This window comes from Callorhinus ursinus, unplaced genomic scaffold (assembly GCF_003265705.2).
Source record: "Callorhinus ursinus isolate GAN/ISIS: 27379988/994484 unplaced genomic scaffold, GSC_fseal_2.0 scaffold8, whole genome shotgun sequence".
NCBI lineage: Eukaryota > Metazoa > Chordata > Mammalia > Carnivora > Otariidae > Callorhinus > Callorhinus ursinus.
In genome coordinates, this window is record NW_027397070.1 from 63,599,328 (window position 1) to 63,614,847 (window position 15,520).

The window sequence follows — 15,520 nt, forward strand, 5'->3', positions numbered from 1 at the left end:
CTGGTGGAGTTATATGGCTCTTGTTGTGTCGATGAGCCGACAGGCTCTGACTACCAGCTGGGCAGGAAGCAAGGCCAATAAGACAGCACCCCCCCCCGAAGAGACCCTGCTCGCGCCTCTCAGAATCGCTTCCCTGCATATATCCATCCTTCTTCAGGACAGAAGGTACACCTGCCAAGTGTCCCTAGCAGGCCCCCCACCTCTCCTTATCCTGCCCTGTTCCCAGGACAGAAGACCAGCAATGACCCACCCCAACTCCATTCTCAGCCCACACGTCTCAGACTCAGCTTCTTTTGATTCAATAGCAGTGAATTTTATTCACTTTATTCAGGAGTTGCTGAATTCCAGCTCCGCAGAGCCCGGCCCCATCTCTACTCAGCTATGGGGTTGAAGACTTTGCCCATGAGGATTGCTCGTTGAGTCATCCAATCCTCCACAAACAGGAAGAAGGGTCTGTTGAATTTCACGACCAAGGGGGCTGCTGCATGTGTATGCCAGGGGATGGCGTTGCTCAAGTCCATGTCCTTGGGGGTGTCCATCCTGCCTTCCTCACTCACCTCCATTGTGGCTTCATGTATCGCCTGGGGAGAAACAGGTCTTGTCTCAGCTCTGGGCATGGTGGGGGGTGGAGGGGAAATGCTGGCTCCCATTCCTGGATAATCACCTGAGGGTCTCAGCTGTCAGATCCAGATGCCTCAGGACAGGGTCCACACTAACTGCCGAGCTCCACCTCCCCCAGTGCAGGCAGAAAGTTCAAGGAGTTTAGGTATTTAAATGAGAGGAAAGGGGACTAGAACTCAGAGCAAACCTGGGTGGTCTGAAGGCTTAGGAAAAGATCCTATAGAATCACTGAGGGTGGGCCTCTCAAATGCTTTCAAGAAGGATGTGGTGGTAGAGAGAAAGGGAGGGAGGGAAGGGGCTGGTTTTTCCTGTCTCCATCCCAGCACGGAAATTTTTCTGTCTGTATGGAAGAGCTTGTCCCCCTCTGATCTGCAGGAGGCTCTGCCCGGCCTCTGGGGACCGGGCTCCTGTGCTGTGAGGGGCACGGCATCCCTGAGCCCCTGCCCGGCCCCCCAGCACTCAGTTGTGCTCATCCAGGGGATTCTGTGAGTAGGGAAACCTGTGACCCCAGAAAAACTGCATCCCAGCCGGGTCCCAGCCCTGGGAACTCCATCCGGTATCCTCCATGAGTGACAGCTTGCTCCTCCCTCAGTTCGAGAACAGACACTGTCCCCTCCCCAAGGTCTTTGGGAGAATCAGGTGAGAGAACCCTGAAAAATTGCTTTGTAATCTATCAAGTGCTGCACCGTGATGAGGGATTATGATCACTAGGCTTGTCCTGGGCAGTGTGTTATGGGGTGGCCACCAAGCAGCCAGCCGGTCTGTGACCTTGGTGGAGTAATTAGAGGCAGCCCCTTGTGCCCACAAATGCTCCATGGCAGGCATTTGGATGCCTTGCAGGCATCTCCAGTTGGCAGAGCCAGTCCCTGTTTGCTCATACACACCCCCCGCGGCTCCTTCGTCTTTCCTATCTGGGGCTGGCTCCAGCGTGGACCAGGCTCCAACTACAGAGCTGCCCTCTCTGACATTTCCTTCCCTGCACCCCAGCTCTGTCTTCAAAAGTCACACAGGGTCTCTTCACCACCGCTAACACTCCCACCAATACCCTGTCAAACCGCGTTTATGCCTCACCCGGGTTATGGGCCACACTTCCTGCACACCACAGAGCATCGCTTTTATAGAACACATGTCAGTTCATGTCAGCCTCGGTGGTCTCCCATGTCCGTCAGAACCGCCCCCGGGCCTGTGCAGGACCTGCAGACCCATGTGGCCCACGCTGCCTCTTTTCTGACCTCACCGGCCACCTATTTCGGTCTCATGCACCATGCTAGCTGTGTGGACCTCCTTGGGGTTCCTCGAGGATGTCCAGCCCACATCCCCCTCAGGATGCACTTGAACATGCGTCCTCTCGATGTGCTTCCTTGCTCTTTTCTTTCCTTCTTCAGGCTTCTGCCTGAAGGTCAACCCAGCCTGACAACTTTCCTGGCCAGCACCCCCGCAAGCCAGTCCACTGTACCCCAGCATGCTGTTTGGTTTCTGCCTTTCCTGCCTTCACAGAACGTATCACAGGCTGACATGGTACATATCTATTTGTTGGTATGTCCACTGTCTGACCCTAACAGGAGAATGGAACATCTATGACGGTAGGGCTTCAGCTCTTTCACAACTTTATCTCCAGAGCCTCCAAAAGTGCTTGACGCAATTGCTTATGAATGTCTGAATGACCAAAGAATCTCAAAAGCCAATGGACCCGGGCAGATAATATTTATAACTATTTTTTTAAGTTTTTTCATTCAGAACTGTTGTGGATAAAACAGAAACTCTAGAAATAGCTCTACTCACCTCAAAAATAGCTGGGAAATCCTCCTCTGTGATGCCTGAGAAGTTTGCTGCTGTAGTAAACACATTGCTGATGCCCATCTTGGGAAGCATTTTTTTTAAGTCTATCTTGGAGGAGATCTTGAACTTGGGCATAATTAAGTGCACCCATCTGTTAGGAGTGAAAACCACAAGGAAGCTGAACAAGTCTCTCTCCCAGGTCCAGGGGAAGCACCTTGCTTTTGCTTTTAGGCCTCTTCCAAGGGAGAGTTAAGGAAGGCTGAGGCACGGGTGCTTGTGTGGGGAGAGGTTAATGGTGCTGGAGCATGAGCGGCAACCGTGCACTTTCAGACCAAGCACTTGCCTAAAATACACCTTACTATTCAAGCTATACCCCTCATAGTCTCCCCAACCAAGAGAAGATGAGGATCAGGGCAGGGGATCCAGCCCTGAGTCCCTCCAACCCTCCAGCTATAAGCAGGGATTCAACTGAGTGGTGATCTGAAATATGGTGCAGGAGATCTAGTGCCTAGTGCCCTCCCCCTACCCAGCATGTCGTGTTGTTCACAACCCAATATATTTTCACCTGTGTTCATGTGATGTTAAGCTTCTGAATGGGTCATAACCCATTCAGTTGGGTTCCTCTAATGGGGTACCCCCTGTCCCAACCATGACATTGTGTGAAGTACAGCTGTGGCAGATGATGGCAGACACGCTCCGCTGTGGTCCTCAACCATGGATATGCTACATGGGCAGTAGCTGGTGCTCCTACATGGCATGGGGTGAACACTATTTGGAGATTTCTTCCCCAGTCTACACGTTTACTGCCTAAAAACTGCCCCGGCCCTCGCCAAGATCAGTGAGCCAATGGAAGTCATGCTTTCATTATGTAATTTGCCCATATTTGATTGGACCATGGTGGATACTATAACTAAGCTGGATCAACCCACTACTCCCTTCCAGGAATGTGTCATTGGAACAGAAACATATTAGGTTCAGTATCAAGTGGAGCATTTGCTTGAGTGGAAGAGAGCCAAGTGTGTCCACAATGGACTCAGCTTGAAATTTACCTCTTAGGATCCTCGCCTGAGCATCATACCTAATTAAGATCCCCAATTAATACTCTTACTTCTGAATCCTCTATTCTATCACCTACTCATTTTTCCCATAGTTTTACTGCAATTTGAATTTACACGTTTATTAGTTGACTTACTGCCTGTCCCACCGGACTGGAAATCTCACACTGACAGAGACGTGTTGGCTAGCCTTTGTATTCCCAGCACTGAGCAGTGTCTGGCATGGAATCGATGCTCAGGATATATGTGTTGGGTGAGTAAACCAGCTGGTTTGCTGAGCCAGAGAGGTGAGGAGCAAGGACAAATGACATCAGGGAGATGGAGTTCCCAATGATGTTGCAGTCCCCTGTCCAATCCCTTGTGACACCAGGCTGCGTTTATCCTCTTAGGTGCATCTTTCTAATACATACCTTTCTTTACCCCCTTGAGCTTGTATGGAGTGGGTTTTTGGTACATGTTACAAAAAGAACCATCATTTAGACAGTTGAAGGGGCATCTGGCTGATAATGGAAGCCAGGCTATCATTTTTCCTGCTTGGCTTCTTTCATTTTCCACAAATATGCTAGGAAGTGAGCAAATACTCAATTTCCCTGAAATAAGACTTTTGTACAGAGGAAGCGAGATCTGAGCAAAATTTCAATGTGAATCTAGAATGTCCCTCCAGAGTAGCATACCTCATGCCACTGGATTTCAGAAGTGTAGCTCTTTGAACAACCATCTCTTTTACAGTAGAGTCGGGCTGTCCTACATCAGGGAGCACAAGGACTATGGACATGTTTCCAATGAAAGGAATTTTAACCATTGTAACAAACAGCTTCTCCGATCGGCTATAAATCACGTGTTCCTTCTTCCACATCATGTCCACCTGCACTGTGGTGCGCTCATCCACGAAGAAGTCCTCCTTGTGCATGAGGTTGGTATGAAAAGCCATTTTCCAAATGCCTAGGAGAACCAGGAAGGAGAAATTCAAAGCGACCTGTTGGAGAAGGCGTCAGCACCCACATGTCTGGAGACCCCAGAGGTGAGGGGCTTGAGAAGGGAGCAGCCTCCTTCCAGCGATACCTGGACCTCAGTGAACAGAATATTTAAAAGCCCAGACGGATGCAAAGGAAAAAAAAAGGCAAACACACGAGTTTTGAAAATATTCACCAGAGGATTTCTTTAAATCTATATTCCTCAAAAGATATTTCCTAAAATACTGCCTGCCTCTGGAACTCTAACACCAAGAAAGGATTCTGTTGTCAAATAATTTGGGCAAAAATGACCACAACACCCCTTCTTTGAAAATTCCCACCACATTTTAGTGGATTAAGAGTTCCGATAGGCAACTGATGAGTAACTGAGCTCCACAACTGAAACTATGTGTAAATTAATTGAATTTTTAATAAGATAAGATAATTTTAAAAAGAGTTCTGAGAAAGCTTTTGACAAAGAAATCTGCTTAAAATTGTTTAACGTATTCAAGGAGGGAGAATTTTCATCAGAAGAACATACACTGGCGTGCCCATGGGTGCACACTCACTCCTGCGCAGAATCCTCTTCTGCCATCAAGAGTTACTCCATTTTACTCCGAAATATCTTTAGTGTGGCCAACAATATGACCGAAAGGGTTGGGAATAGAAACACTTAAAAATGCTACATAATTGGGCCGCCTGGGTGGCTCAGTCGGTTAAGCGTCTGCCTTCGGCTCAGGTCATGATCCCAGGGTCCTGGGATGGAGCCCCGCATCGGGCTCCCTGCTCGGCGGGAAGCCTGCTTCTCCCCCTCCCTCTGCTACTGTCTGTCTCTTTCTCTGTGAAATAAATAAATAAAATCTTTAAAAAAAATGTTAGCACAATGAAATAAAAGCAAATTAAAAGTTTTGAATCTACTGGCCTATGGGACATGGGATAGAATCACAAAAACTATGTTTTTTTCCGACTGAGATTTTTCAGGAAACACAAGGGCAAAGGTTACCCAAACAGGAATTCATGCACTCGATAAACCTTACCTTTGAAGAAAACGTAATTTATAAGAAACAGGAAGGTATGAGGGTTCAGAGAGGTGATGAATCTCTTGGTTCCCTTGTGCATTTTTTCAGCCACAAAGTGGTTGATTTGCTTCTTGGTGTGTTTTACATCTCGAAAGTCAATCATCTGGGCCGTCACGTCATATAGCCCTTCTGTGTCCCAAAGAAACGGGGTGTTGATCTTCCTGTTGCTATCGATAAAGAGCGTGTCCCTGTGCTTCAGGTGCCCCTCCCTACTCAGCTGCTTCAGCATCTGGACGACACTCTGGAAGCCACGGTGCACATCCCACACCGTCATGACTTTGAGGTCAAATCCAAGGCCCTCGAGGAGGTTAGTGAGTGTTGTGGATCTGGTCCCCAGGGAAAGCATGGCCAAGGAGGCAGAGATACTGAGAGGGGAGAAGATGATATTCTTTCTGGGATGCTCCATTAACAGGGTTTTGAACAATTTGTGGGCGAAATCCTTATTGCCAGCTTCTATCTTGTGGTGGATGGGTGAAATTTTCCACGATGAGACTGGGTAAATATTCCCTTTGGATCTTTCTTTCGTCTCACAGCAGATGCCATTAAGAAGGCCACAGAGGATCAGGACCAGAGAGAGAGGCAGGTGCATTTTCCTGTGGGACATTTCTGCAGCAATCCAGGGAGCTCTAATTGGAAGGAAGGAACATTCCATGGAACATGTTCTCCACGCTAAGGGGCTTGAGAAAGGGCCCATTATTACCTGGGAGCTGGGGGTTACTCTTAGTCCTTGATTAGAGGACGCTAACCAAGGCTAATGAGGAAAGGCTAAAGTGTTTTTGGAACGTGACTTTAGGCAAATTAAAGATAAATGATCTGATGACAAGGGATCCAATTCTGCCTCTGGCCTGTGCTGCAAGTGGGTCCTAATGCAAGTCGCTTCTCCAGCCTGGTCCTAGCGCCCCTTGTCACGATGACGTTCTACGATTTTGAGAAGCACTCTACACTGGGACTTCTTTCTCTCTCTCTCTCTCTCTCTCTGTCTTTTCTTTTTTCTGCTCTTTCTTTCTTTTTTTTTTTTTTTTTAAATACAGGGCTCATAACAAAGTCCTGAGACGTGTGGAAAGGGAAGGCAAAGAGAGGGATAAAGCCCGGAGTGCAGATTGAAATGCTACAGAGATCTGGCCAGAAATACACACAGACAAGGCCAGCAAGCATCATGTAATAAGGACCACTGGGGACTGTGGCAAAGGGAGAGGCGTGCCCAGGTCAGAGGCAGGCAGGTGCTACTCAGCCCAGCTATGTTCACCGTGTGGGAGTGCTGGGTCAGTGGTGCCCGATTTTTTTTTTTTTTTATGTTTCCGAAGAAGCTGAAAACCTAGATTTTTGCATGAAAAATTCTATCTTGTCAAAAGCACTTGCTAACACTATCTAGCTCAGGTGGAGACCAGATCTGGCTTCGGGGCAGCCAGGTGTGATTTCTGAAAGGAAGCCCAGGTGGTGCTCAGGTGACTGGGTCATGAGCTGAATAGAGGGCCTGGCAAAGTTGTCTCAGGCGATCCTGGCCACCTCCTGTGGGCCCTCCCGGTCCTCACAGCTACTGCCCCATCCCATTGTTGGGGGAAAAACCTCTCTCTTCCACCGGATGTGCCTCCCACGATTGACTGAGACTAGAAGTCAGGCCTGCAATCTGAAAGGTGCTCTAATGGTGGGATTTCTGGCCCCCCCAATGGGAAGGGAAAAGATGTGAACCATGCCCCGAGTTTGTGTTCAGTTCAACCTCTTTAGGGCAGGGCCCTGTCTTCCCGCCTGGTTTTCCTACAGTTCCTGACACAGCTCTGGGCACAGGGTCCGCTCCTCTGCATGTGTCTGGTGATCCATCACCATGGCATCTCTTGTCGTGGCTACCGAAATAGTGTCTGCTGTGGACGAATGTTTATGTCCCTCAAAATTCCTGTGTTGAAGCCCTACTCCCACATGTAATGGTGTCTGAAGGGAGGGCCTATGGGAAGGAATTAGGGTCAGGCAAGGTCATGAGGGTCCCTTATATATGGTCATAGGTTAGTGCCCGTGTAGGAAGAGACACCAGAGCTTTGGCTCTCCCCTGTCCTTGACCCTGTGCCTGTACCCACAAAGATGAGGTCACATGAGGACATTGCCAGAAGACCAGGGAGAGGGCTCTCACCAGAACCCAACTGTGTTGGCACCCCGACCTCAGTCTTCCAGCTTCCAGAGCTGTGAGAAAATAAATGTCTGTTTTCTAAGCCCCCCAGTCTGTGGGATTTTGTTACGGCGGCCCAAGCTGACTAAAATAGCATCCCTCGGTCCTCAGTCCTGCCCTGCACTGACCCTTCCAGCCACTTTGCAGCCAAGGTGGGTTCCCCAAAGCATAATCATCATTTCCTCTTCCTGGCTCCCCATGAGCTTCGAATAAATGGAGTACAAATTCTTCAGGTGACAGAGAAGCTCTGAAGACCCTGGTTCCTATGAACCAGACTCCTGGCCCTGAGCAGCCTGCCCCATGCCCTCATTGTCCCCCCCAGCCACGGCCGTGCCTCCCACTGCCCCACCCCTGTCATTCACCCAGCAGCCCCCCTCCTTCCCTGCCCCCTCCATCCACCTCATCTGAGTGGGGCAAGGGGTAGTGAGGGGTGTAGGGCACTGTGGTTGAGGGGGGGCATGAGGGGAGGGGGCCATGGGGTGGGGGAAATTAGCGTATGGAGGAGATTCCAGAAAATACACACACACGCTTATCACACTGCATTTTCCATCATCTTCCCTAAGGCAAGCACTTCCTGAAACATGGCAAAAAGGAACAATGAAACACACACTCCGTGGAACCAGTTCTGTCTCCGAGACAAAGGTGACTTACCTTTCAGAGGAGCTGCGGTTGCCACGAGCTCTTTGTATCTGCCCGTGCCTTATTTATACTGCTGCGGGGGTAGCGACATGGATAAACCTGAGTTAATATTAACGACCGATAGATCATGTTCAAATACTGTCCAAAGCAAACAACGACTGAATCATTTATGTTATTTTTCTTTGCGCATCAGTCCCCAGGGAGACGATGAGCAAAGTAATGGTTATGGCACCATTTGTGTTACTGGTCATGAATTTGCTCAGGCAGGGTTTTGGCAAACATCCACTTAACCCCTCCTGAGAGCCAAGCTCTGGCTTAGTACTGGACTAACAAGATGCTTAAGGCCTGGCTCCCCCTTGAAGAGAAACCCTGGCCCCATGGAACTCTTGGTTTAGAAGGAGAAACACACATGTAAAAAGACTGTGGGGCCCATGTGACTAGACAGGATGAGTACACATTCCCAGGAAGGAGCTGTGCAAGGGAAGAGAAGGACCCAGTGAATGACCTGGGGCCATCAGGAGAGGATGGGTGCCTTTCATCTAGGTCTTAAAAAGATAGGCAGGAGTCTACACATCCTCGGGGAAGTCTGAAGAGGGAATTCTGGATGGTGGGGTGGGGTGGTGGAGCTGCCTGGGCCTTGTGAGGAGGGTCAAGACTATATATGTAGGGTTATTCCAAATCTAGAAGGAATTTACTACTGGCATGATGGAGAGAAATCACTGACAAATCTTTTCCTTAGTGGCAACTAAAAAGCTAGACACAATTGTCAAAAACAACCATTTCTGTGCTCTAGTAATCTACCAAAGGCCTATGACAAACAGAGAAGCATTCATTCATGAGAAGTACTAAACTTTGGGGAAGCACAGAGTCTGTGACATTTTTGTCTGGGGCTGCTTCCTCCCAACCCGGCTCTGCTGGTGGGTGGTTGAACCAGAGCAGAGCCAACTCACCTGATTTGGAGCATTGTCTGTTCAAGTGACGATCTCAGTGGCAAGCAGTATGGGTGTGCAGGGGGTGGGATTGTGGGGGGCAGTGGTTCCGCTAGTCTGTGGTTGTGTTTGGGGCAATAAATAAGCCAATGGAGTAGCAGGAGATTAAACAGGGAGTCCCAAGAGGTGTGGCAGCTCTAGGGGGTCTGATGAGGCTTCTGCATATCCGAGGTGGAGGGGAGGCTCTGCATGTGTACAACAGAGACTGGAACAGAGGCAAGCTACACACACCTCCCTGGTCCATGGAGAAGCAAGAGAGAAGAGTGGAAAGACAAATCTGGGTGGCACTTGAGAACCGCCTGAGGTTTGAACGGGCTCATCAGCCCACATACAGATCTATCATAGGCAAGTGGAAACTTTATTGGCTCAATGTGTTTGAACGCCGTTTCTGATCAATATGTGGCTGAACAATAAGCAATACAACCACAAGGGTGACCTCTAGGAGGCAGGCTTATACATTAAGTAAGGAAAAGAAAAACAAGAAACACCAGTGGCCAGAAGTTGCAGGGGAAACATGTTTTATAGATTCAGTCTAGACAAATTACTACATAAACACAAAAAACTGAAAAGCCCCGGGAGGGAAGATTCAGAATCCAGAGTTACTATAACGTATTTTCTAAAATGTCCAGCACTCAAGAAAAAAGTCACGACATGTGCAAAGAAACCAGAAAGCATGACCCCTACTCAGAAGAAAAGAAGTCAATAAAAACAGCCTTTGAGTATCCCCAGATACTGACTTTAGCAGCCAAAGACTTCATAGCACATCAATAATAATAATAAGACAAGAAACTCAATTTAAAAATGGGCAAAAGACTCTAACCAACATTTCACCAAAGAGGACAAATACGAATGGCCAATAAACACCTGGAAAAGCAAATTAAACCCACAGCGACTTAACATTACACACCCATTAGAAAGGTTATAATAAACAAGGCAGAAAATACCAAGTGTTGGCAAGGACACGGAGAAACTGGAATCCTCATTCACTGTGGGTTGGAATGCAGAACAGTGATCCGTGCTGTAGCATATGGACGGTGTTATAGTGAGAGAGAGAAGCCACTCACAAGACTGCATACTGTTGGATTCTATTTCTGGGAGAGGTCCGGGAAAGGTAAATTTTTAGAGAGAGAAAGCAGATCAGCAGTTGCCTGGGGCTGAGAGAAGGTGCTAGGACAGACGGCAAATGGGCTTGAGGACAGGTTTTGGTATTGGAAGTGTTCTAAAACTGGGTTGGAGTGAGGCTGAATTTACTAAAAACCATGGAATTATACACGGACAATGGGTGGATTTTATAGCATGCAAATTATTAGCTCGATAATGCTGTTAAAAAAAAAAAAAAACAAAGATGAGCAGTGGCAGCAAGCTTTGTTGGAAAGATGGTGGGCCGGGGGTCCCGTGCACCTGGAGGTGAGTCCCAGTAACGGCGCCATACGTTGGGCTCTGTATTATACCCCTTATCTGCAGAATCTCTCTTAACCCTCTCACAACAATCGCGCCGGGCAGGTACTATTACTACTGGTCCCATTTTAGAGGTGTGGATCCAGGCTCAGAGAGGTTCGGTAACTTATCCACAGTCACACAGTTAGTGGGGAGCAGAGCTGGGACTCAGACCCACGTCCACCTGACACCACAGCCGTGCTCCTAACCCAGAGCTCCCTGACCAGAGATCTCCTCTCTTTGGTAATAGACTCTGGACTAAATGGGCAGGGGACAAAGTTGTATAGGTAAAGGCTTTTAAAACTTCTTTAAATGCTGCCTCCTGACTTTGTAAGTATGTTATGCTACATGGTAATTATATTAGTTATCAAGAATGGCAACATCAGCATCCTATTTTAAGTGCCTTGGCACAGGGAGATTTTACTTTTTGACAGTTATGAATAAAGAGGCACTGTGGTGTGTAATTTTAAAGCTGGGCCTCTGAACATATTTTGCAGGGGATCGGGCGGGCTGACGGGCAAGGGGGTGTGTTGGTACCAGAGATCAGACACACCCCAGGGAACAAAAAGGGGGCCTCCATTCGCAGACGGTTCTGAGATCTGAATGGGACAGAGGATGTTGGCCGCGCAGCGTGAGAGATGCTTCAGGGGGCAGCGTGGGGGGTGGGGAGCATTCTGCCTGAAAGCCCGTGTTTTCGTCCCAGCTCTTAGCCGGGAAATGAGCTAGAAAGGAACACCTTTTTGGGGAAAGGTTTCTGATATGAATAACCTGAAACACAATGGCATTATGGTTAACATTTACAGGGCACCAACAGTTTGCAGGGCATTGTCCTAAGCACTTTCTGTGTGTTTACTCACAGGACAATCTGTGACGCAGGAGCTGTGGGTTTTTCCAAGGAGGAGAGAGAAGCGCGGAGTTTCCCTAAAGGCACTGAGGGTCACATGGTTATGTGATGGTGGAGCTGGCCTTCTGGACCTGGAAGGCAGCTTCTGCCTGCCTCGGCACAGGGGTGTCACCATTCCCCCGGAGGGCAATGACACCAACTGGGGTGACTGCCCTGCCCTCGGGGGACTTTCCCGGTGCTGGAGACCAGGTGAGTGCTTTCGACCACATCAATAGCTTCAGTTGCCAGTCCTGAAATTTGGTGCAGGGTCGTGTTGAAGTGTCACACTAGCCATGTCTTCCCCTCCTCCTCTCTGGATTGTAATCGCCACGAAGCAGGTAGCACTTGCAGCCCCAGCCTCAGCTCAGTTCACCTGAACGGCTGCACGCGGATTCACCGGCAGGTGACGGGGCAGGTGGGGAAGCAATGCTCACCTGGAAAACCGAGATGCCTGTGGGGGTGTCGCTGGGTGGTCTGCCAACATATTGTCTCTGAAACACTTTAAGATATTCCAGCACAGGGGCGCCGGGGTGGCTCAGTCGTTAAGCAGCTGTCTTCGGCTCAGGTCATGATCCCAGGGTCCTGGGATCGAGCCCCATGTCGGGCTCCCTGCTCGGCGGGAAGCCTGCTTCTCCCTCTCCTACTCCCCCTGCTTGTGCTCCTGCTCTCGCTCTCTATCAAATAAATAAATTTTTAAAAAATCTTTAAAAAAAACCAAAATATTCCAGCACAGACAGGAAGTGGTGATTACTTCTATTGACATTCAGTTACTAACCTGACCTATCAGCAATACACAGGGGGTGAGGGGGTTACTCAGTATTTGAAAGACTCTAATCAGAAACCCATTCTCCAGAGGGGGCCACTACCAACTCTGGCTAACTAGAATCAACACTAGGTTGATCTAGAACACTAGACTAAGAGTCAACACTAATGAGCCGAACAGATGATTCTTTAAAAAGTGATTTTCCAGCAATGAAATGACCGGTGTATTAGACGTGTGGGTTGGCTAGAAACCTTGTATGGGTGCCTCTGTCCTTGTGTGAATGGTTCCTGGACTCAGGATTCTGAGGCATCACCTGGCTCTGATGAGAAAGTTCTCTGAATCTGCCTATAGCACATGGTCACTTCTGCCCTGAGGGAAACCCTGAAGCAGTTCTGTAAAAATCATTCCTGAATCTTCAGAAGCTCATGATTTGGTGTCTTTAAATCACGGGTCAGACTAAGGCCTGAAGTTTTACCATCTACAGGATGGCTGTGTTTCTACCGGCACACAAAAATCCTATCACAAACCTCCCAAACGTGACCTCAACGTCTGTGTCCTGCCTCCGGCTCAACAGGGTCTTGTCCCACCTAACCCACCCCCACCACAGTAAGGGAGGCTCTCGTCCATGCTTTCCCCTTGCTCCTGCCTCCTGGTGCTGCCCCATGAGGCCCCGGACAGCAAACATGCCTTCTCCCTCTTGGGAATCAGAGGTCACACTGTTCTTTTAAAGGCGGTTGTCTCACCGACAGAATGGGAGAAAATATTTGCAAATGACATATCAGATAAAGGGCTAGTATTCAAAATTTATAAAGAACTTATCAAACTCAACACCCAAAGAACAAATAATCCAATCAAGAAATGGGCAGAAGACATGAACAGACATTTTTCCAAAGAAGACATCCAAATGGCCAACAGACACATGAAAAAGTGCTCAACATCGCTCGGCATCAGGGAAATCCAAATCAAAACCTCAATGAGATACCACCTCACACCAGTCAGAATGGCTAAAATTAACAAGTCAGGAAACGACAGATGTTGGTGGGGATGTGGAGAAAGGGGAACCCTCCTACACTGTTGGTGGGAATGCAAGCTGGTGCAACCCCTCTGGAAGACAGTATGGAGGTTCCTCAAAAAGTTGAAAATAGGGCTACCATACAATTCAGCAATTGCACTACTGGGTATTTACCACAAAAATACAAATGTAGGGATCCAAAGGGGTACGTGCACCCCAATGTTTATAGCAGCAATGTCCACAGTAGCCAAACTGTGGAAAGAGCCAAGATGTCCATTGACAGATGAACGGATAAAGAAGATGTGGTATATATACACAATGGAATATTATGTAGCCATCAAAAGGAATGAGATCTTGCCATTTGCAACGACGTGGATGGAACTGGAGGGTGTTATGCTGAGTGAAATAAGTCAATCAGAGAAAGACATGTATCATATGACCTCACTGATATGAGGAATTCTTAATCTCAGGAAACAAACTGAGGGTTGCTGGAGTGGTGGGGGGTTGGGAGGGATGGGGTGGCTGGGTGATAGACATTGGGGAGGGTATGTGCTACGGTGAGCGCTGTGAATTGTGTAAGACTGTTGAATCACAGATCTGTACTTCTGAAACAAATAATGCAACATATGTTAAGAAAAAAGAAAAAGAAGAAGATAGCAGGAGGGGAAGAATGAAGGGGAGTCAGTCGGAGGGGGAGACGAACCATGAGAGACAATGGACTCTGAAAAACACACTGAGGGTTCTAGAGGGGAGGGGGTGGGGGGATGGGTTGGCCTGGTGATGGGTATTAAAGAGGGCACTTCTGCGTGGAGCACTGGGTGTTATGCACAAACAATGAATCATGGAACACTGCATCAAAAACTAATGATGTAATGTATGGTGATTAACATAACAATAAAAAATTTTAAAAAAAGGCGGTTGTCTCTGTGTCTCCATCTGACCATATTTGATTAAAACAATTCTTGCACATGTTTCAAAACGAACGCAAGGGATAGGCATCAAAAAAACAAACAAAAAAACCAAACACACACACACACACACACACACACACACACACACACAAACTCAGAGAGCTTCGAACTCACCAAGCTGGCAAAATCTGTTTTAGGACCGTTCTTGCATCTCCTTGCTAATACAAGTCTGAACGGGCTCTGGAAAGATGCGGAGGCTGGCTTTCACTGTCGTGGGCCACCTGGGGGCGAGGCTGGGGGGAAGGAGGCTGGCAGCCCTCAGCGTCCCCTGACTAGTGGGGGCTCCTCATGGCCACAGAAGTAGTAGTCCCGCACAACAGTAGTGCCTTTCTGCAGTCCCTCATGCCTGCCACTTCTGTGTGCCATGGTAGGGCACCCACGCTGCGTGTGCATGGAGCCAGGTCCTACCCATCACTGGCTCTGCATGGTGAGTTTCTGGTGCGCCCGTGGGCAGAGCATTGTACGTATGGCATCATGGTGAAAGTCATGTTGGAGCGCCCAGTATGTGGGCTTCGGTACCGGTTCTGATTCTGCCCAGGGAGCCCCTATGGCCTGGGTTAGTTGCTTCTGCTCTCTGTTCTCCTGCTTGTAAAAGAAGGTGGGACCGTGGGGGTCGGGGGTCCCCTGAAGCTCCTCTCCAGCTATCCAGCCTAACCTCCTTCTGTTTTTGTCTCTTCCTGTGTAAAAGGACTCAGAAAAGCCAGCGTGAGGGGCCTGGCATGTTGAGATGGTGGGGGACACCAGTGCCCCCCCGAAAAAGGAATCTCTAGATCTGATGGGCATGGGGGCTCTAGTAGAGGCTGCAGGAAGGGCCCTTAGTAATGAAAGGGGAAGTAGAAGGAGCCAGAACAGCCTGTATGGTAGAGAGAAGGGAGGGATGACGGGGTTGTCTTGGCCCAGTTCTGCCGTGGCCCAGTCCTGCCGTGGCCCAGTCCTGCCATGGCCCAGTTCTGCCGTGGCCCAGTCCTGCCGTGGCCCAATCCTGTTGTGCCCAGACCAGATGGCGGCTGTCGGGATTCCGAGTCAGGGAGCCGAGCTGTGGTCCCCAGGAGCCAGCAGGGAGGAGGCTGGGCACCCAGAGGGTGGTGTGTGCCAGCCAGCCCTGACGAAGCCCGGCCAGAGAGCCATGGCACCCACTCAGTCATGACCCAGACACCAGCCCTTCATCTTCCTGCCTGAGA

General features: G+C 49.0%; 1 protein-coding gene across 1 annotated transcript; it reads right to left on the reverse strand.

The window, feature by feature from the left end:
- Positions 1-301: 301 nt before the first annotated feature.
- Positions 302-8,333, reverse strand: LOC112822702 (uteroferrin-associated basic protein 2-like). The gene is made up of 5 exons (XM_025870442.2): positions 8,297-8,333; positions 5,446-6,113; positions 4,130-4,397; positions 2,404-2,551; positions 302-581 (listed from the first exon to the last, which is right to left on the reverse strand). Exons 2-5 carry the CDS (start codon positions 6,089-6,091, stop codon positions 372-374), a joined length of 1,272 nt encoding a protein of 423 aa, XP_025726227.1. The 5' UTR covers positions 6,092-6,113; positions 8,297-8,333; the 3' UTR covers positions 302-371.
- Between the last annotated feature and the right edge of the window lie 7,187 nt (positions 8,334-15,520).

Bases quoted from the DNA above. Each gene is read 5' to 3' on its own strand.
- LOC112822702 (XM_025870442.2), bottom strand. From the start codon at position 6,091: ATGTCCCACAGGAAAATGCACCTGCCTCTCTCTCTGGTCCTGATCCTC. The intron at 4,398-5,445 runs GTAAGGTTTATC...TGGTTCTCCTAG, and splicing joins AAATTACGTTTTCTTCAAAG to GCATTTGGAAAATGGCTTTT. The intron at 582-2,403 runs GTGAGTAGAGCT...GTTTCTCCCCAG, and splicing joins ATTTCCCAGCTATTTTTGAG to GCGATACATGAAGCCACAAT.